The sequence below is a fragment of the Tachypleus tridentatus genome, chromosome 10 (genome assembly GCF_004210375.1).
Source record: "Tachypleus tridentatus isolate NWPU-2018 chromosome 10, ASM421037v1, whole genome shotgun sequence".
In the NCBI taxonomy this organism is placed as follows: Eukaryota; Metazoa; Arthropoda; class Merostomata; order Xiphosura; family Limulidae; genus Tachypleus; species Tachypleus tridentatus.
In genome coordinates, this window is record NC_134834.1 from 89,452,809 (window position 1) to 89,477,235 (window position 24,427).

At 33.7% G+C, this 24,427-nt stretch overlaps 1 protein-coding gene across 2 annotated transcripts in view; it reads left to right on the plus strand.

Annotated features, from left to right (window-relative positions):
* LOC143229841 (transient receptor potential-gamma protein-like) overlaps positions 1-24,427 on the plus strand; it is a 114,404-nt gene that overhangs the window by 46,670 nt on the left and 43,307 nt on the right. For both annotated transcript variants that reach the window (XM_076462659.1, XM_076462660.1), the window contains exons 2-3: positions 14,643-14,829; positions 15,442-15,679. In XM_076462659.1, the coding sequence (XP_076318774.1) occupies positions 14,702-14,829; positions 15,442-15,679 (366 nt within the window). In that variant the 5' untranslated portion in view covers positions 14,643-14,701. The remainder of the gene's footprint in view (positions 1-14,642; positions 14,830-15,441; positions 15,680-24,427) is intronic.

The following is a 24,427-nucleotide window of genomic DNA, read 5'->3' on the forward strand; positions in this document are numbered from 1 at the left end:
CTACCAGTATATTGCCTTTCAATCCTGTGATATTGCATTAATCTTTTTTATTCAAAAAGGACTTCATAATTAAAAGGAGATCCATCAATTATGCTCGTGCTTAACTTTTTTATCCTGTAAATAGATAAATAAAACAGCCATAAAGCTAACCACAGGAAATCAACTAAAAATAAACTATAGGCTAGTCAGTATCACTCTTTCATATCGGGAAAGTAAAAGTTAATAATGGGGTCTATCCTACAAGGTGTGAAAAGGTTTTTAATTGAATTTCACTGCAACTTCTTGCCTTTCTACTAGTTAATCGTCTCTAAATTAGAGACGGTTAGCGCAAATAGCCGTCGTGAAGCTGAGTGCAAAGGTCAAAAACAAACATACAAGACAATGCAGACATTAACTAAGTATTAGAAATCAAAATATAAAGTTTCCAATATGTTGCAGAACAAAGTGATAGGATCGAAAAACTGAAACCAAATGCAGGTATTTTAATCTATACCTATTACTATATGAAAGTTTCTTGTATATATTTTGTTTCTTAAGAATCTCTGAAACAGCGTTCACTGTTAACAAAGAAAGTACAAATTTGGTTAATTAAATCTAAACTGCCTTATAGTATCGTTTAATAAAAGGTGGGATATGAAAAAAAAAACTACGGTTTTCATTTCTTCTTAGCTTAAAAATTAATTGACTTGAAAATATGGATTTTTGCCGAAACTATTTTTATATATAAGGATTATTTTAATAGTTGAAGTATAAGGATGTATGAAAGTAACAACCAATGACAACATTGGAACCGAAAATAACTGAAGGAACGATCAGGATGTTTATTATGAAAGTGAAGACGAACATTTGACTTGACTGAATTACAAAAATAGACTGGATACAACGCTAAATAATCAAACAAAAGAGACAATATATTCATCTAACACAAGTCAAATGCCTGGCAATTGTTTTAAATGTTGAATACCTCTTCTAGACCACAATAAATATTTAACATCTACCAATATGTTCGTCATATGGTTTCTCCACTTTAAGAAATCATGATATCAAATACACAAAAACAGAATGCATGTTCAACCCCTGTCACTGGTTATCCCAGTATCCTTTTAAAAACTCCAAGTGGAGCATACTCCTTGACACACGAAATAAGGTCTTTTCTGCACCAGACAGAATTGCTTTATATGACTGTCTGTGAGTACTTTAAAATAACGTGTATTTAAAAACAAGACTGAATTTCCGTAAGCTGAATGATATACCTCTAAAATATAAAATATGGTATTTTCTCAGTATCATCCTTTCTTTTACTCGTACGTTTCTCAACCACCTCTATTTGTTTGCAATTAAACCTAAAGCTACACAATGATCTATTTGTGTTCTGCTAAACACACTTATCGAAGCTCATTTTTAGTGTGCCACTGGCGGATTAGCCACCCCTGACCTTGATCTTATATCCAATAAAATACTAATAAACGTAAAACAGTAAACCAGTCATATTTGTGTAATACCTTTTTCTTGTCCTTGACCGCATAGTTACATCACGAGACATGTACACAAGAAAAACAAATAACAGAAACACAGAAATGTTACAGTACAAAACTAGCACTAAGTACAAAGGTACATTTAAAATACAAGTCACACTGTAATACAACACTATAACGTAACACTAATAATGATAATGATTGTGTAGACAATAAAATCGTTAACAAAGCTCCCTAATATCTGTGTACCGTTAGAAACTAGGTTTCCTGTGGTGAGCAAAGCACAGATAGCCCCTTTGTGCTTAATAACAAAAAAAAATTAACAAAGGAAATATCAAAATATAAACATTCAGTGCAACATCACGCCAGGTTAGTAACTCTTTTTACAGTGATAGAACCAGTGAAATTAAAAATACAATTAAATAGAATAACCTTTAACACAGATACATTTATGACACAGAAGTACACAAGCCAGTAGAAAACTAAAGCCAACATACAAGTAAAATGCAAAATACGTTTTTACATATATCTTTATAAGATGTAAATCATAACATGAAATGAATAATATGTAATATTTATCACAGGATTACAAGATATATTATGGAAATATATAACATAATAACACTTGGTCAAAATATCCTTTGATATCAGTGAAGTCCCCCAGCGGCACAGCGGTGTTTTCAGATTTAAAATGCTAGAAACAGAAGTTCGATACCCGTGGTAGGAAGAACACAGGTAACTCATTACGTAGCTTTGTAATTAACTTCAAAAAATACAAAACGAACTGTCAGTGACATTTAAGAAAATATTACCAAACTCATTTCTCAAAATACAGGCATGTCATGATATAAGTGTATTCACGACTCTGATAAAGAAGAAAATTATTTAACTATGAACCTTAGCCACGTACAAAGAAAGTAGTGGAAAATATATTGAATAAGCTATTTTGAACGTACAGAAATATATGTATATCTAAAAACGAAAATTATAACATAAAATCAGAATACAGTTTACTTAAAACAAATCGATGCACTCTTAAAAATCCAAGCAATCATTTTGCATGACGAGATATAAAGAAAAAAATGAAATTCGAAAGTAATCTTTAAAGCAATATATCTAATGATCCATGTACAAAATGGTCAAACTAAATTGCAGTAAGTTGTAATAGAACAGCAAAAGCTTGTTTGTTTGTTTAGAATTAAGCACAAAGCCATCACGGGGATCGAAACCTGGTTTTTAGAGTGTAAGTCCGCAGACATACCACTGTGCCACTTGGGGGCGATAGCAAAAGTATGTATGTTCAACTAATTACTAATAGAAGGTTATAAAAGGTATTTGTGGATATTTTGGAGGAGAGTAGTGTTTTACCAGATTATATTCTTATCTTTAAACAGACTTCTTCTGGACACGATCGTGAACCATCTGGGAGAACTGTGTGTTTTCTTAAAGCAAAGCGCCACATCGGGCTATCTGATGAGCCCACCGAGGGGAATCGAACGCCTGATTGTAGCGTTGTAAATCTGGAGACATACCGCTGTACCAGCGGGGGGCAAAGTTGTTGTTGTTGTTGTTTTGAATTAAGCACAAATCTACACAATGGGCTATTTGTGCTCTGCCCACCACGGGTATCAAAATCCGGATTTTAGCGTTGTAAATCCGCAGATATACCGCTGAGCCACTGGGAGGCATCTGGGAGAAGAAATCTGGGTCTTCCCCAAACAACTTGCCTTATTTTCTTTCTTCTAGCACATACCATAAATGTTGTTTGAGTTTGAAAATGATATATTACTGCCACTTCTTGGTTTTCACTGTAGTTTCTAGAAATGAAGTTAGTGTAATTGTCGAGAATTCCATAGACTGCTGTTATTTCATCAAAGACGAAGACGATTACTGAGATTACAAGGATTTTGTTTGTTTTAGAATTTCGCACAAAGCTACTCGAGGGCTATCTGCGCTAGCCGTCCCTAATTTAGCAGTGTAAGACTAGAGGGAAGGCAGCTAGTCATCACCACCCACCGCCAATTCTTGGGTTACTCTTTTACCAACGAATAGTGGGATTGACCGCAACATTATAACGCCCCCACGGCTGAAAGGGCGAGCATGTTTGGCGCGACCGGGATACGAACCCGAGATCCTCAGATTACGAGTCGCACGCCTTAACACGCTTGGCCATGCCGGGCCCAGGTTACAAGGAATATTAATCTAGAGCAGGCGTGATATTTTCTTTTAATCAGTATATTGCTTATATCATTAAAAAAATAAGCACAGCAAACAAGTATTGGATCTATTTTGAAATGCTGAAAAGTTACACCTAAGATTCTTTAACTTACATTTTACCTTCCTTAGTTGTGGTAAATGCTCAAGGTTTTCCTCGTTTTCTTAACTTTGAAGTTTCTGCTTTTAACTTTCCACCAACTATGCAATATACTAAAACTCAAATTACTTAATTTTAGACCCCTTAGTGCAACATCAATATGTCTGTGGGTTTACAGTTATAGAAACCTGTGGTGGGCAGAGCACAAATAGCCCATTCTGTGGCTTTGTGCTTTAGTACAAACAAGCAAAATTTCAGGTTAAACAAAAAAAAAAGGCTACTGAAATATTTATCAAGGTTATGTATAGTGGCATTATCAGGAAATCAATGAAGGTTATGTATAGTGCCATTATCAGGAAATCAATTAGGACATTTAAACTACTTCACACACTTAAAACAAGGCCCGGCCAAGCGTGTTAAGGCGTGCGATTCGTAATCTGAAGGTCGCGGGTTCGCATCCCCGTCGCGCCAAACATGCTCGCCTTTTCAGCCGTAAGGGCGTTGTAATGTGTCGGTTAATCTCACTATTTGTTGGTAAAAGAGTAGCCCAAGATTTGGCGGTGGATGGTGATGACTAGCTGCCTTCCCTCTAGTCTTACACTGCTAAATTAGGGACGGCTTGCATAGATAGCCCTCGAGTAGCTTTGTGCGAAATTCCAAAAAAAAAAACAAACAAACACTTAAAACAAAATGATAAAATTAATATAATGTATAGGGACGACCATTGCTTCAGTTAATTAAATAATTAATGAAAATAAATTGAACGAAATTCATTTATTGTCACCTGATTACTCAAAGTATGTTTTAAAACTGTAGGAAAGAAAGTTTAAGCTTGTAGTTTCACATTAAGTGTTTCTAATAAGTTTAAACGTATTGAATATTATTTTGCACAGTTCAGTTAGTTTGTTGTTAAGCACAAAACTGTTATATTTGCTGCGCCAATCACGACTTTCAAAATCTAGTTTTAATGTCATAAGTCTCACGACTTACCTCTGAATTAATGAGAAAAAATTTAGTCAGTTTAAATAATTTTTACTGTTACTGCAGTGTATGTTCAATATTTTACCTGTAATAGAACTTAGATTAATACTATAAATCGTACAGCTTTTAACAACATAAACGGTAAATATAGGAATTACATCAATATACAATCTGGATCAAAATGTTTGTGTATTTTGTAACAAATAAGTACGTTATTATTAAGATGGAATACAAATACATATAGTGCTGTCAAACTGAAAACTGCATACTATATTAAACATGTACATATGTAATGTGTATAAGACAGGTTATATGAACATTGTGAAAAACTTATTAGAAGAACAAACAATTTTGTGAGATATCTGTAGAAGGATATGTAATTCGGCATTTCACCTATCACAACAAAACCTTACCAGAATATGTACATTGAAAAATATAATATAATATTATTATAAACAGCGTCTGCAACCGTATATCAGTTCATATTAAACATTCAATACTCAAATATCCTCCACAAGACGACGTGAAATACTGTCAGTGAGATTATAGACGTAATCTACCCTGATTTGGTCAATCCAACGTTTTACTAGAAGGATCGTGGTTGACAATTTTGCGGCTCAATCTTTCAATAATTCTGAGTGGGATTACAATGTGGAAACTTTGTTGGCATGGTAATCTTTTAAAGCCCTCCTGGTGAAAATAATCCTGTACAATACGCGCACCGTAGGCAATGGTATTGTCATCCTGGAACATAAAGTTATAGCCAAATATTGCCCTAACATATAGTAGAAATATTGTCTTCAGTTATGTCTGTAGGGGATGCCATGAACTTTTCCATGGATGATATAAAAAAACACTTTTTACATCATGATAAATAGCTACCCAAACTTGTACTTTATCGCCTCCTCTTTGTGTCCTGAGAGAAATGCAGTCTTTCTTCATCTGTTCTGCAGGCAAACAATGAACACGAATCCTATCATCATATTTAACAAGCCGAAAACAGGACTTCTCTGAAAAGATGTCGCCAGTGTTCTAACTGTAGGTTAGCATACTGTCTTGCCCAATTAATACAGTGAAAACGGGAAATTGTGGTTAATATTGGGTGGCAAGTATCTCTTCTTGCAAAATATTCTTTTGGTCAACCTCCTATTCACCATTCCTTTGAATCTCCGGAGTGAATATGCTCATACAATTCCTGTTGTACGATGTTGCAAAACTTTCTTAGACCTTGTTGTGTTAACCTAATCTAAACATAGTCATCGCCATCAATAGTTTTTTAGTATTTACCAGTAGACTTTCCTGAAACAAAGCTTTCTGTTGCTCGATGAGATTTCAGTATGACAGTGCCATTACCCACGGTGAAAGTATAGTACAGGATTATCTCCAATAGGGATACACTACTGTTCTGTCAATGCCCGATTGCTTCATACCTTTTCTGGCCAGTTCAACATGTTGACACTCTGTAACTTTTGGCACGTGACGAGGCATAATTCTACACCAAGAACAGAGAAATTGTTTGGACAAGGCATTGACCTACTTTGAAAATCATTACACCAAAAGTACACCCTTTTGTACAAAACAGACCAAAATAACAACTCGTATATATTTGTCAGATCATAAGCTATCTTCTCTGTTACTGTTCAAGCATTTACTCAATTATTGTTTCATGTATGAGGGCAATAACATCAATATATGACAGTATACAAACATTTTGGTAAAGGTTGTAGATCCTGAAGAATGTGGTATTCCACAAATATAAATAAAGGTGATAGTGTTGGACTCTATGAATGAGCTATTACAAATAGTGTTGTCATACGAAATAAAGAGAATTATCTAAAGGAAGTTCAAGATGCTTAGGTTACTCTAACAAATATGTAAAACTGTTTTGTTGTCCTGTTGATAATAAAGAAATTAAATTGCAAATACATTTGTTTAAATTAAAGAAAGTTAATATTCTAATTGAAAGAGAGTTTTGAGCACTAGAGTATTAGGCATTCAGTGAGAATGTTTTATCTAAAATTCACAGAGAAGTTCAATTACGACCTATTGTTACTAATACTGGAACTAATAATTATGCCTTAGGTAGTTTTTTGTAGTTACATATTTGAAACGTTTACCGTGAACAAATACACTTTAAATGACAGTTTGAATTTTTCGAGAAATAGAACGGCAGAAGCTCTATAGTAACATGCTCTCTACTAGGTTGGATGTCGAATTATTATATAATACCTTTTGCAAGAGGCCATATAGCTAAGTGCCAACTTGATTTACAATGATGCTTCCAAAAATGTGTTTATTTCCAAATCAGTGTATCTTAATTTGATGAAATTTGTAGTTAATGAAATTCACTTTTTTTTAACAAAAGACCTTTTGATCAGATCAGTTGATTCTCCATCTTGGACCAATATATATATTTTTAATATTCTTATGAAAAGCAGTGAGTAGAAAATTTCCCGCAATAATGTGATTCTTTTTACCATTGTAGGTTTCATGTTAACACTTTACCATATTTGAGTAGTTTGGTCGATTTTCCAATATTTACTTAAAGACACAGTTGAACTTCTGGTACTGCACGCTAGTACAGCAGTAAGTCTACGGATTTACAACGGTCAAATCAACGGTTCGATACCCCACGGTGGGCTCCACAGATAACGCGATGTGGCTTTGTTATAAAAACACACAGAACTTCTGGAAAACCATAATTTTTTTTTTGATTCTTTACTCAGTAACAATAATGATTACTTCAAATGCGATATTTACCACAATGAACACGAATTTTCATTTTGAAAGCTTTGTTCGTAAAAACTCTGTTAATATATTGCTTCATGATGCTTATAAAATACCTTCCTGATCATAATTTAATAAGTATTAAACAATTTTTACGTAATAATGACGTTACTAATTCTGTCACTGATAGAATACTTTGTAATTATTTAGACAAACAAAGTGTTAATAAACCAGACATGTTTGAAATATCTAAGGATCCTGTAATTAATAGTTTGTAGGTAAAGTTTGTGTTTGTTTATATGTTTTTCTTATACCAAAGCCACTTTAGGCTATATGCTGAGTCCACGGAGGGGGAATCGGACCCCTGATTTTAGCGTTGTAAATCCGTAGACATACCGCTGTACCAGCGGGGAATATTTTATTGGTAAACAATATTTAACTATTTTATTAATTTAAGAAAAAAACATTTGAAGAAAAATTACTAAAAGTGCGTATCCACAAATACATTGAGATTTGTGTTTAAACCTAACTGTTAACTACAGGGTTTTAGAATTTCCAACTGAAATGCTACTTTACATTCTTGATTTGTTGTTTATATATTTACTTGTTCTTGTTGTCAACAACGTTACAACGACTCTGTTAATATTTGATAATTCGAGTGAAGAAAACACATTAACTTAAGCTACCCTATTAAGTCTAGTATAGTTGAACTTGCCCTTAGAGACTAACATTGCTGTCCAATTTAATTTGTTTCGGGTCTTGAGCAGACCAATGATGAACAAAGCTTTCTTTATAAAAGAGAGCGTGCTCATTTAAATATATATACATATATAATTTAGTATGCCGGTAAAATTTATAATTTAATATCTTCTTAAAGTCAGACCTTTATTTTTTATCATTCTTCACAATGTTTCTTTGTATGAAAATCGGTTTTATGACATTCCAGCTTAAGTATTTTTGTGCTTTTGCCAAAATATTTGCTTTAGAAAATGATTTCCGTTTTTGTACACCATATTTTTCATGTGGCGTTTTCTTCGTTCTAAGACAAAATAGTGAGCAAAAGGAAACCTCTTTTACTGGAGTTATCATCGTAAAATAAAACAAAATACGTCGTATAAAATACCACAGGTAATATTCCAGGTCTGCAAGTGTAAGCATTGTACTTTGTTTTGACTTATAGAAAACTATGTAGATAGTTCCTTACAAAAGGAACATTTATGCTTGAATGTTAGAGATTTTATTAGTTCAAGCAGTAATGTTTATTTGTGTGTGTATAATTACAGAAATGTCATTTGTTGAGACGTAAATACAAAGTTAAAATTAAACTGAACAGTATAATTAATTTTCAGGTAGATAAGAACTGGTGTCTGTTGCAGTGGCAACATTTCGTTTTTTTCAGAGTGTCTTAAGTTGAAACTTAACTTGTATGAAACATGTAAGCTACTGGTAACATATCACGTTTCGGAGTTCATACATCAACTGTAATAAGTGTGGTAAAGCGAGAAGCTTATGAAAAACGAAAGAAATATGTGGATTATTTATTTAAAATTAAGTATAAAGCAAAAGAATGGGCTATCTGTGCTCTACTCATAACGGGTATCGAAACACGGTTTATAACGTTGTAAGTCTGCAGACATTTCGAGTTTGTACTTTATAATCTGTAATGTATGTTTTACAATAACTTGGTATTTATATATCACAGAACAATAATTTTCTTTAATCAAACCATATTTACAACTGAAACATGATTATAGAACTCGCAGTTTATAAATGCCTAGGATATTCTGTGCGATAACTACACGAAATTTCCTGAATTTGTAGTGCATATCTTTACCTTCCAGATAATTACAGGATAACTTTTATTTCAACCGACTTTTCGCCCTTACGGCTTCAATTTTATACAGTATCTTTGACCTGCAAAGGCGAAACGTTGGTTAAAATGAAAGTTATTATAATTATCTGGATTATAAGAGACGTATTGTTCCCTAACTTTTTATATCAGAATAAATTTTCCAGGTCGATTTTGTTTTTAATTTCGCGAGAAGCTACACGAGGGCTATCTGTGCTAGCCGTCTCTAATTTTGCAGCGTAAGACAGTCGAGGTAGCATTTGCATCATCCTTTCATAACAGCACAGATACACAGTATAGTAGAATGTTAACAGACAAAAACAGGATAAATTAAACTCACTTTTGATTTAATAGTTATGCATATTGTTATATATTCATTTTTGCTTCTACTGTTATGTAGAGATGGTATAAATGCGATTCCTCCTGCTTTATTTTTGAATAATTTATGTTCGACATCTCGACACTAACATCTTTAAAAAAACGTTTTTCTTCACGTGTTTGCGTTTTGTATTTTAACACATTGTTTCAACAGAAGTAGAAAGGTGTTATTTGCAACCAACGTCTTGGGCTAATCTTTTACCAATGAAAAGTTGGGTTGACCGTTACGTTATAATGCCCCCACTGCTGAAATGGCGAGTATGTTTGGTGTGACGGGGATTCAAACCCGCGATCCTTGGATTACGAGTCGAGTGCTTTAACCGCCTGGCCACGCTGGGTCGTGTGGGTTTTTAAACTGTAATAAGAAAAAAAAGCAAAAAAATAAGAGCAACAAATTCAGTCTTTTTACTAAAATATTTACAGAGTTTTACTGTGATATTTACAGAGTTTACCAGAACTTACGACTCAGTCATTACATAGATATTGTTATAAAATATTTATAGAGTTTACCAGAACTTGTGACTCAGTCATTACATAAATATTGTTATAAAATATTTACAGAGTTTACCAGAACTTGTGACTCAGTCATTACATAGATATTGTTATAAAATATTTATAGAGTTTACCAGAACTTGTGACTCAGTCATTACATAAATATTGTTATAAAAATATTTACAGAGTTTACCAGAACTTGTGACTCAGTCATTACATAGATATCGTTATAAAATATTTACAGCGTTTACCAGAACTTGTGACTCAGTCATTACATAGATATTGTTATAAAATATTTACAGAGTTTACCAGAACTTGTGACTCAGTCATTACATAGATATCGTTATAAAATATTTACAGCGTTTACCAGAACTTGTGACTCAGTCATTACATAGATATTGTTATAAAATATTTACAGAGTTTACCAGAACTTGTGACTCAGTCATTACATAGATATTGTTATAAAATATTTACAGAGTTTACCAGAACTTGTGACTCAGTCATTACATAGATATCGTTATAAAATATTTACAGCGTTTACCAGAACTTGTGACTCAGTCATTACATAGATATTGTTATAAAATATTTACAGAGTTTACCAGAACTTGTGACTCAGTCATTACATAGATATTGTTATAAAATATTTATAGAGTTTACCAGAACTTATGACTCAGTCATTACATAGATATTGTTATAAAATATTTACAGAGTTTACCAGAACTTGTGACTCAGTCATTACATAGATATTGTTATAAAATATTTATAGAGTTTACCAGAACTTATGACTCAGTCATTACATAGATATTGTTATAAAATATTTACAGAGTTTACCAGAACTTGTGACTCAGTCATTACATAGATATTGTTATAAAATATTTACAGAGTTTACCAGAACTTGTGACTCAGTCATTACATAGATATTGTTATAAAATATTTACAGAGTTTACCAGAACTTGTGACTCATTCATTACATAGATATCGTTATAAAATATTTACAGCGTTTACCAGAACTTGTGACTCAGTCATTACATAGATATTGTTATAAAATATTTACAGAGTTTACCAGAACTTGTGACTCAGTCATTACATAGATATTGTTATAAAATATTTATAGAGTTTACCAGAACTTATGACTCAGTCATTACATAGATATTGTTATAAAATATTTACAGAGTTTACCAGAACTTGTGACTCAGTCATTACATAGATATTGTTATAAAATATTTATAGAGTTTACCAGAACTTATGACTCAGTCATTACATAGATATTGTTATAAAATATTTACAGAGTTTACCAGAACTTGTGACTCAGTCATTACATAGATATTGTTATAAAATATTTATAGAGTTTACCAGAACTTATGACTCAGTCATTACATAGATATTGTTATAAAATATTTACAGAGTTTACCAGAACTTGTGACTCAGTCATTACATAGATATTGTTATAAAATATTTATAGAGTTTACCAGAACTTGTGACTCAGTCATTACATAGATATTGTTATAAAATATTTACAGAGTTTACAAGAACTTGTGACTCAGTCATTACATAGATATTGTTATAAAATATTTACAGAGTTTACCAGAACTTGTGACTCAGTCATTACATAAATATTGTTATAAAAGAAAACACTGTATAGTATCGTAATGTTTTGAAGACTTACTGAAGATATAGTTAAAATACCATTTCAATAAATAATCGCAGACATCCCTACAGAGGCAATGCTAACGCCTGCTTGTAACCAACCAATCGGTGGTGCTTTTAAGGCCTTACATCACTCATATCCTGAGTTTGATTCATGCTGTGGCTACAGCTTAGATAGTTGTTTCCGTATCTGTGCGCTCAAGTAAAAATAAACAAATTGTAATCAGGAAGTATATTTTTAGAAGTTTCTTTTTTTTGCGATTGCAAAACTGTGAACATTTAATGTAAATCAATTTTCACACCGATAATAATTTGAAAATAAGACAATTACCACTTCTATGGGCAGGTTTTCTGTATGTCATTTTGACTTATAATTATGTCACATTTCAACGAAACTCTGAGTTTTTATTGTCACTATAAATAAGCAAAGCAAGGCGAATGACGGGCAAGAGAAGACATTGCGTGGATATTAAAACGCGGCTTTTGATGTTGTACACTACATTTCTTTAAACGTCACACATGAAATAGCAAAATCTATAACATTTACGTATTTTATGAATATTAAAGTTTGCTTCGTTCACGAACAGTTCATTCCTTCACAGTTTGATTCATACTGTCATAATCTTGTTATTTTGTAGTTTATAAGTATGTCGTTGCTTTATTTCAGCGTAAGTGATTCCTCCATTCTCGTTTTTAGAACTTTCTTATGTGTTGTAACAACCTTTTATTTTATGTATATATATATATATATATATATATATATAAAAGTGCATTTCTGCTATATCAGCTCACCGGATGTTAAGATTTCATTTCATGAACAATCACTTACATCAGAACAATTTTTTTTTTTCATATTTTACTAACAAATGAGCTTTCAGCTTATTTTGTGTTCTGTTATTTTATTTATCAAATAGGATGTTACATATATAAAAAGGAATGAAATAAAACTTCTATTCACTATCATGTTTTTTTGAAATGGTTATTTTATTTTTGTATACTCGTATCACTTTATATTGTAATTGTTGTTTCTCGTCTATTGGTCATGCCGTTTTATACGTATGAATCCCTTATAGTTTACGTGTCAAAAACTTCACATTTCTTACGGTAGATTTACTAAGGTTTGTGGTTAATGACACTCAGCAACCACTTAATCTGGTAAATGTTGTCTTTACTGAAGATGCGCCATGGGGCTTGTTATTACAGGTGGCGCGAGTCTAGGTGAAATGGAGAAAGTTAGACCAGACAAGTGACAGGAAAAAAAGGAAATCGGTGGAAGATGACGCCCTAGGAAACTTGTCACAAAACAGTATTAAAACAGGAGCGTATTTCTGAATATGTTGACAGTTCATGTTTAGACTTTTAACAACGAACAAAAATAAAGTATTTCACTTGCAGATCTGTCGCTACTTAAACATATTGTCCTTTTAAAGCGGAAATGTTCCGGTTTACGTTCAGATAATTTAATATTACTACCAGTATTATGTAAAGTTTAAAAATAAAACAAAAAATCAGTCTTAATTCATCACTTTGGTCCAGTGTCAACAATGTGTTTATAATATCTTTTTTGTTGAGTAACTCTTATTTTTGTCTCTTGTCAGACATAATGTAAATATAATTCTGTATCTAAAATTAAATACGAAATACTTGTTGAAACGTAATTTTTCGTGACTATGTCAGTTTAACACTATTTTTCTCCATAAGAATGAGAAATAACTATTTGGTTTTATTAAATTGTATTTAAATCTAACTATAAGAATATTCATTTGGTAAATAGCAATCTGCGAGATCTTATATTCCCTGTTATTGTTTCTCTGGTCTAAAAATGTGGACATTGTGAATACTAAAACTATGAAAAAACATAACTGACTTATAACTAGTTTCACCAAAAATACTGCTTGAGAATGTGTCAGCATTCTTTTACACAATTTATATAAAAAAATACCAATTTTGTTTCTATACAACAGTTTAGTATTGTACACGTTTTATAGAAGAGTTCCAGAAGTTTTGTTGTACAAGAATGAAAACATTGTTTTCATATAAGTGTAGGTATTTTATACAATGGTATCACTATTGTTTTTATACAATAATATTAGTATTATTTCCAAACAATAGTGTTAGTATTGCACCGATTTTAGACTAAAGTGCCTGTATTGCGCGTACAAGAATGGTGGTATTGGTTTTACACATGGATATCAATATTACTTTTACAAAATAATGACAGTATTGTTTTATATCATATTTTTGTCCACTTTCGAAGTGAGTCTTGAAGAAGTATCGATTATGAAACATATATCCAATCGAGCAGTAAAGATCGACCGCGTCTTCTCCTCGAAGAACTGTAGTATTGGACAGGAGGAAGAGATCTATAGGAAGCATGTGTCTTGAAATTCGATTACTTATAATATACTTGGTATCTTTAAAAATAATATTCTTATTGAAAATTCACCCCACATCTCTGTGCAGCTGGTACAAATGAAAAATAAAAACAACTCAAAGTATAAAAAGTTGGATATTGGTCCACACTGCACCAACACTAACGCTCTGAAATGAACTTATCTTTTTGAATAAGTATAAACTCAATTAGGAACAGTGACTGATATCACTTGAATAATTTAGATAGATTTTTAAGTTTTGTTTGATATTCAAGTAATTTATTTATTCTTTCATGTACTCCCTCAAATATTTTCGGGAAAATATATGTGCTGCACGGTAAAACATAATTAGTTTATTTTCTTTGTGACACAGTAGGTTTTGGTTTTTATTTTTCACACACTTATAGAGAGCAGAAAGACAACATCATTCCATTAAACCTTGGATGTAAAACACGAAAGTAAAGAAATGGAAGGCAAGGGATACCCTTCATCTTCTGCTCAGTTTTCGGCCCCTAAAATGGAGGGTCAGCTTTCCTTTGACGAGAAAAAATTTCTATTGTCCGTTGAAAGAGGGGACTTGGCGTCGGTCCGAAGGTAGGTGCGGTTTGCTTACAAACGCAAAGTAGCGAAGGAAAACAGTCATTTTTAACATCTAGGCCTAATAAAAAAGTAGTTTTACAAATTGAGCCCTCTAGATTTACATTATGGTAACTGAAATTTATTGAAAGTTACATAAAAATAATAAATAAATTTAATCCAAAATTGCAGACGAAACTGCAGAATTATTTTGTATTAAGAACTCATGTTTAACTTGTTCTACGTAGCATGCCACAAATGTAATATTAAGTTTATTTTCGATTTGTATGCCTCACTTCGTTTGATTTTGTGAGTGAAAAATTAAACTTTTATTCCTATATTAAGGTTTAATGATACTGACATGTTAATAATGCCAGATAAGAATTGCTAAAATATTTATTTAACTTTTTATACAGTACTATTTAATCTTGTTTTTAAAAAATTAATTACAATACGTGTAATAAAGTTCTCACGTTCCTTATATTTGTTCTTGAACAAAAAAATACCCACCTAAAACGTTTTGTTCCTCTCATCTTTGCATGTCCAATGTTTTTACTAAACGTGCCTCTTAGAACAGTAAATAAGAGTATATAAATGTTTAGGATCTGTTCATTTTTGGCTTTTTTGAAGATACTTGGAGAGTAACATCGAGAAGGGTTATATCGACATTAATTGCGTCGACCCCTTGGGTCGTTCCGGTCTCGTAATGGCAATAGACAACGAGAACTTGGAGATGTTGGAGCTTCTGATCGATTTTAAAGTGGAAACGAAGGACGCCTTACTCCATGCAATTAGCGAAGAGTTTGTGGAAGCAGTTGAGGTGCTGCTTGATCACGAAGAGAACACTCATACTGAGGGAGAACCACATGTAAGAAAACATAAGTGTGGTTTATGTTTGGTCTCTTCCTATTACGAACAAAGCTACGCAGCACGCTATCTGTGCTCTGTTTATCAGTTTTCAAACCCACATTTTAGCGTCGTAAGCCTCCAGACTCACCGCTGAGCCACTGTGGAGGCAGGGCATGTAAGTGTGAATGAAATTAAATGCCTAGAATAACTCGTGAAGAATGTAGTATGTTTATAAATGTTCATTCTTTCTTTCTTAACTGGGTTCGTAAATGTTTTTATATTTCAAATTATTTTAGCTACTGATTATTTTATGAACTTGTTGGCTCTTTGTTAAAGCTATGGACTTTTGAAGCTGACAAGCTGGGCTAGCATCTGTTTGATACCAGAAATTTATATGCAAAAACGGCTCGTTTGGTTGAGAAAATATTTTACATAGAAGAGCGAACAACGTTTCGACCTTCTTCGGTCATCGTCAGGTTCACAAAGAAAGAGGTAACTGACCGGAAGCTGACCACATGTTTGAAAGGGGTTGTGTAACTGAGTGTCGGAATGTAGAGGACGGTATTAGATGGTTGAATATATAATTTTATTTATTTTATTATATTAATATAGGTATAAAGGCGTTCCTTTATATTGGTTTATTTTGGGTTCAAGTTGTTGTATAAGTAAGGCTTCTTTAATTTTGCGTTTGTTTATGTTTGTTTCTTTATTTAGTATTTGAGTGTTTTCTATGGTTATGTTGTGTTTATTTGACTTGCAGTGTTCGAAAACGTGTGAAGGTGACTTTTATGTTCTTTGAATCTGGTTTCCATTTTTCTACTTGTTTCTCCAATATAGAAGTCGTGGCAGATGCAAACAACAGAAAAGACACCAAAACGACAAACCGTTGACTAACCTCATAATTAACAGATCCGACCGACAATTAAACACAGACGAGATACATCAACTTAACAAAGGACTTAACTTCGCAATAGCACCTAGGTACATTCCAACCATAGAAATCAAAACATGTTTAGAAGACCTAGCCAGGAGACTTGTGATACTTTCTACAGAGAACAAAAACAAGGAAACAACCAAAAACAACCAACAGAAAGACAACTTAGATAATTTTAGTGACATCCAACAGCCAAACTTCCCAGGTAAAATTACAAATTTATATTTTCCAGAAACACCTAAAAACAACATCTTAAACGATTTTTTCAAAGATTTTTCTCACAAAACCATCAACATAATTTCACAAAACAGAAAACTAAAAAACAACCTTACAAAAAGAGACATTAATTCCATTAAAAACCTAAAACAAGACAAAAACATAAAAATTCTAAAAGCAGATAAAGGTAACGCTATAGTCATAATGAACACGAATGAATACATCCAAAAATGAATAACATCCTATCAGACACGAACAAATTTAAACTAATACACACAAATCCAACAAAGACATACGAGACGCAACTGAACAAATTGCTATTACAAATGAAAAAAAGCCAACACAATTTCACAAACACTTTATTCCTACCTACGTAAAACCGACTCACGCACACCGCAAATATACGGCATCCCCAAACCTCATAAACCAGATTGTCCATTACGACCAATAATGTCCACATATGAATCGTTTAATTACAATCTTGGTAAATACATAGCATGGGCATTCTCCAAATATGTAACATCAGCCAGCTCATTCATCAAAGACTCTTTTAATTTCAAGTCTAATCTAAATCAACTTAATCATAAAGCCTTAATGGCCAGTTTCGATGTTATATCCCTCTTTACAGAAGTTCTAACAACTGAAGCCTGCAAGATAGCCTTAGAACTCTACATCCGAGACCCTAACCCATCAATAGAAATTCCCAGTAACCAGTTAGCAACCCTCATAGAATTCACCACGATAAAGACAAACTTCATGTTCAACAACCAAAACTATATATAAACAAATGGCCTAAGCATGGGCAACCCAGTATCACCAGTTCTAGCCAATATTTTTATGACACAAGTTGAAACACAAGCAGTTAACACAGCATTACATCCACCACTATACTGGTACAGATATGTAGATGACACGGTTGCGGGATTCAAATTTACAGAACACATACTTAATTTTTTCAATCACATTAACTCTATACATCCCAACATTAACTTCACATGTGAACAGGAAGAAAGCAATCAAATATCATTTCTTAACCTCAAAATTACAAGAACCGACACACAATTCAAAACAGAAGTCCACTGAAAAATCACCCATACTGGACTATACATTCCTTGGGACTCAGCACATGAAACAAAACAAAAACTCAACATACTAAGAAACCAAATAAACACAGCCATAAAACTATGCTCACCAGATAAAATTAACGATGAATTAGACAAAATAAAACAATACTTCATCAACATCAATAAGTTTCCTTCACAAACCGTAGAAAACATTATACGCACACACCTAGACAGAAAGCAAAATCAACCAACAAAAGTAAATATATCTCACGAATCAAAAAATCACGAAACCATATACTGCTGTATACCATATATTCCTGACATCAGCAAACAAATAACCAACATTTGGCAAAAACTAGTAACAAAATATGACATTCCAGTTAATACCAAATTTATTCAAAAACCAGGCACAAAACTGAGGTCTATACTATGTAAAAACTACACTGACAAACACCACACCAACATTATTTATAAAATACAATGTGATAACTGCCACGACTTCTATATTGGAGAAACAAGTAGAAAAATGGAAACCAGATTCAAAGAACATAAAAAGTCACCTTCACACATTTTCGAACACTGCAAGTCAAATAAACACAACATAACCATAGAAAACACTCAAATACTAAATAAAGAAAACAAACATAAACAAACGCAAAATTAAAGAAGCCTTACTTGTACAACAACTTAAACCCAAAATAAACCAATATAAAGGAACGCCTTTATACCTATATTAATATAATAAAATAAATAAAATTATATATTCAAACATCTAATACCGCCCTCTACATTCCGACACTCAATTACACAACCCCTTTCAAACATGTGGTCAGCTTCCGGTCAGTTACCTCTTTCTTTGGGAACCTGACGATGACCGAAGAAGGTCGAAACGTTGTTCGCTCTTCTATGTAAAATATTTTCTCAATCCAAACGAGCCGTTTTTACATATAAATTTCTCAACAAGTGGGTTTCTCGACATCACTGATACCAGAAAGCATTCCGTACCCTTTCATTTTGATGCACTATACTTTGTGCCCGTCATGGCCAGGTCTGTTAAGGCATTTGACTTCTAATCTGGAAGTCGCGGGTTCGAATCCCCGTCACACCAAACATGCTTGCTCTTTCAGCCGTTGGGGCGTTATGAGGTACGGTTAATCCCACTATTCGTTGGTAAAAGAGTAGTTCGAGAGTTGGCGGTGGGTGGTGATGACTATCCGCTTTCCTTCCAGTCTTACACTGTCAAATTATGGACGGCTAGCGCAGATAGCCCTCGAGTAGTTCTGCACGAATTTAAAATTAAAAGACAAAAAAAACAACAATACTTTGTTGGTGGCTGTCTGCTGTTCCTCTGGCGAGTAGATCAGAAATTAGGCACAGTGGCAGGAGACCTAACTGGTTTAACTATAAACACAGAATAGAAATACTAGTTTTATAGTGAGAGGCTTGACATGGCCTAGTGGTTAGGGCGCTCGACTTGCAATTTGCGGGTCACAGAATTCAAATCTGCGTCACAGACTATATTCGCCATTTCAACCGTTAGACTGTTGTTATGTAATTGGCAATCCAACTGTTTGTTTGTAAAAAAGTAACCATGGTTGGCGATTTTGAGTTGCTGCCTTCCCTCTAGTTTCTCACTGGTAAATTAAAATGGACAGTGCAGATAGCCCTGATGTAGCTTTGGGCAAAATTAAGAAAAACATAACAATCCAATAATCATTGTAAAAGAAAGCTTTCGTAATGCCATTATTTTGTTATCTATTGAAGTAAGATTTTGAAATTATGAATAAAATGGTTTAAATAGAATAAATGGACAACTGTTGAAACAACCTTTGATCTAAAATTTTGTCTACTTGTTTAATTGAGATCTCTTATGATAAAGAAACGAGTAAGAAATTATTAACACTCTAAGTTTATGCAACATATACATTTGTATATAAGTATAACAAGGTCAAAGTAATGTTATTAAAGATTTATTTTTTGTAAAATGCTTAAATTCATCCTCTACAGAATTTTTACATTTGTTTTGTACATTATAATTTCTCATTAGATTTCAAAATATCATATAAAACAGTAAAGGAAGAGACAAATAAAAAAAGATAAACACATTTGTCTTTGTAAAATGAATTTTGAAACAAGATGTTTTGCTATTTATAAATATTATTGTAACTAAACGTATAAAAACTTCTACAAACTGATATTTTTTTAAGTATGAAAACTTTCACTCCTATTTAAATTTATTTACTAATTATTTGCGACGTCGCAAGAAATTCTCCTATTAGTGATCGCTTTAAAAGAAACGCTTGTTTCCATACGGTAAGCCCGGCATGGCCAAGCGTGTTAAGGCGTGCGACTCGAAATCTGAGGGTTGTGAGTTTGAATCCCCGTCACAACAAACATGCTCGCTCTTTCAGCCGTGGGGGCGTTATAATGTGACGGTCAATCCCACCACTCGTTGGCAAAAGAGTACCCCAAGAGTTGGCGATGGGTGGTGATGACTAGCCGCCTTCTCTCTAGTCTTACACTGCTAAATTAGGTACGGCTAGCACAGACAGCACTCGAGTAGCTTTGCGCGAAATTAAAAAAACAACAAAAATATTCGATACGGTAAAGAGAATTATTAACATCATAAGTGTTGTCAATAAAAGAGAAATAAGATAAAATAAAACTACGTTATTTTTATGCAAAACACATTATGTAATAGGCCTTATGGACGCCTCTTTTTAGAGCTAAATAAGTGGGATAATAAATTCTAATTAGGCTATTTATTTATTACGAAATACATAAAAGTATGTTTGTTTGCATTGCCTTATGTTTAGAACAGAAAATTTAACATTAAGATTAGTTTCACGTACAGTACTGTGCAAAAGTGTTAGGACGAAGTCAAAAATTAGATTTCAGGCTACTCTGAAAGAACAGTCGAAGGTGAATCATAGAAATCTAATTACTATTCATATAGTACAACAAACACTTATTTAATAACTTGTTTCCCTCTTTTGCTTTAGTAACAGAACACAGTATTTCAGTTATTTTTTCTACATAGCTATATTCACTCCAAATGTCTTTAATACACTCGCATAAAGTTTCTGTGAAAGTATACTTTTCAAAAAAAGAAACGCAAAAGGCAAAATTTGAGACAAATTGTTGACAAGTTTATTCCGGGTAGTTCTGTATGACATATGTGAAACTTTGCACATTCACTGCTGAACATCCAAAGTCTGCAAAGGCGAAGTCCACGCTCACTAGGTGAAGTTTAACGTTAATAACTAGTATGCTCCCCGTGAGCATCAATAACTGCTTGGCATCTCCTGCCCATGGAAGCGATGAGATGACGAATCACATCCTGTGGAATGGCTGTCCACTCAGCCTGCACAGCTGCTGTAAGCTGAGGTAGAGTCTGCGGTTGAGGTTGTCGCTGTCGCAGACGTCGGTCCAACTCGTCCCAAAGATGTTCGATGGGGTTTAAATCTGGTGATCTGGAGGGCCAGAGAAGAACGTTGATGTTGTGGTGTCTCAAGAAGACAGTGGTGAGTCGGGCTGTGTGAGGACGGGCGTTATCATGTTGAAAAACGTTGTTGACGTTCACCATGATGGGTTGCACATGGGGCCTAAGAATCTCGTCGACGGTTGCGTACGGTCTGATCGGAAATCCTATGCAGCCCTGGTATGGTTGAGGCAGTAGACGTCGCAGTGGTGGTCCGAAGGTGACGTAACCGGATGTAGCGATCTTGTGCTGGCGTGGTCACACGAGGTCTGCCAGATCGTGGACGGTCACGAGTTGATCCATGTTGTTGGTGATGATTCCCAAGCCTTTTTGATGGTGCTTGGGTGGACATTCGCAGCTCTGGTAATATCTGATCGAAATTCGCCTGCTTTCAAGTGACCAATGGCGTCGTTGCGTTGTGCTTCTGTCAGTCTTGGCGTAACTGTATTGCGTGTCGGTGGCTTAATGCGTTTTGGAGAAAAATCCTCCGTTTTTTCTCCGTTTTCAAAGTGCACAGCTTTTATTGTCATTTTGGTCTGACAATCAGTGCCTTAACACGTGTAACATCACATACTCTGAGCTTGTAACGCTTATACATATATTTCTCTTTAAAGTAATAAAAACATCCCTTTTGCGTTTCTTTTTTTGAAGAGTATATATTTTGATTTATCAATTTTTTGATCTATCAAAACCCAGACCTGTTCGATTAAGTTGATATTAAGACTCTGTGGGGCCATTGCATCATTTGAATGACTCCAACAGTTTCTTTCAAGAAATATCCTTTCAAGTAGAATCCTTTACCAACAGCATGCAAACAAGTGGGTTTAACCTTACGGATCAGTATCTGATGGTATTTGCGCTGGTGCATTATTCCACCTATTTTGCAAATGTATCCTGTTGCCTCAGAGGAAAAATACTCCCAGCCATCTCACTGCCTCGTTTATGTTTCATTGTAAGTGCTATACACTAATGTATCTTTCCCCTTTCACAAAACGCATAACCTTCGATTTGAACCAAATATTTCAAAATTGAATCATCCACCAATAACACCATTTCCCAAATATTAACAATTTAGTTTTTGTAATTTTTAGCAAGTTTTAGTCTCTTGACAATGTGTGGAGATCGAAATACAGATTTTTGTTTCAACTGCTACACAAATAAATATTCCATTCTCGTTCAGTCATCTTGACACTGCAGATCTGGACACTTTTCTGTTATTTAATACTTGGTCGTTTATCTCATGCTTGAGATTAGTAAGTCTTCCTTCTGTCCTGAAGGCTGCATAAACGAAGATACCTAACATCAGTATCATTGAATTTAGGTGCTCTGCCTCTTCCTTTCCTATTTTCAAATTCACCTGTCTCAGTCTCACGATCTAGAGTGTACTTGACAACGTTTGGGAGCATTTCAAGTCTGCAGCTATTTGTCGAAGAGTCCATCCAGTATCACATAAAGTTCTTTACACTTTTTGGCTTGTGGTATGATAACAAAATTGAATATATGCATAGTGTAAAACATTGTTTTTATCAAGGTGTATTCGTGTAATAGTGGTAACTTGATTTCTTTTGGTATATACCGTTACCATGTGATAGATTTTTGCTAGCCTCTTTCTATATGGTTAAGACTCTGCGTGGATTACTATGACAGTTATTTCAGACCCTAAATTTATTAGTATGTTCATTCAAACAGAACATGTCAAGAGTACAAGTACCCTGGATCACTCTGTTGTCAATATGGATCAGTGAAGCATTACCATAGTGTTGAAATTTACATTCTGTAATGATATAAAATGGAAATAATGACAAAATATTCTCTTGTACTAACACTTTTGCACAGTACTGTATATTAAATTTAATAAACCACAAGCCCGCTCCCCACTGGCACAGCGATGTGCATGTGGACTTACACCGTAGCGGGTTTTGATACTTGTGGAGGGCAGAACATCGATAGCCCATTGTGGAACTATGAGCTTAATTACAAAATAAAACACAGTAGGGGCAACTTGATGGTTCTGAATACTCCGGCGCATGAATACATACGTAAAAATATCATTACATTAAATAAACATTTGGTTTTCCTTTCACATCTTGGAAAGCTTAAAACTATGAAAGCGAGTTACTTCGTTTATAACATTTTTATAAAATCAAATTACAGCAACGTTAAGCAAAGAATATGATTTCAGTTGTTTTTATTTTATCCAGTAAGTTTAAGGACATATAAGGATAAATCCAGGATACGATTCGTTACGACGCATAGAATGTATAACGTCCCTTGTATAGATTTGTGCTAAAACAAAGTAACAAGTTTTTCGCTTATATTATTTTAAAATTTTACTAGGATCAGGTACGGCTTAACGGTTGGCATGATAATATATCGCTTAAAAGGTTAAGTATTTATAAACCGCATCCACCTTCTAATTCAGCAGTTAATTTAACAGCTTATAATGTTAAAATTCGGAGTTTGATATATCGCTGACATCCCATTGTGTAGCTTAAGCATAAAGACATTATTATAATATCATTTACTTTTCTTTAAGGTAAACATTTTTATATTTGGTTGTGTTATTTCTTTTATGTGATATTAGAAAACTGACGTACGATAGTAAAAACAATTATCTTAAGTAACTAATAATTTGAAATTCCACTCAAGAAAAAATATAATAATCTCTTTACGGAATGTCATGTCAAATATTGATAAACTGAGATGTCTGGCAGTAAGCTTTTGTCGTTATTGCGTGTTATAAAGTAAAAAGCTAACATATAGGGCTGTTTGTGCTCTGCTCACCACGGGGTTTCGAAACCATTATTCCAGCGATATAAATCTACAGACATTCATCTCCGTCACTGAGAGGGCGGTGATAGCAGTAAGCTGTTCTAATCAAATATTCGAGTCAATAGTGTGTGACTGATTTGGTTTTTGAATTTCGCGCAAAGCTACACAAGGGCTTTCTGCGCTCGCCGCCCCTAATTTAGCAGTGTAAGATTAGAAGGAAGGCACCTAGCCATCATCACCTACCACCAACTCGTGAGCTACTCTTTTACCAACGAATAGTGGGATATAATATTACATTAT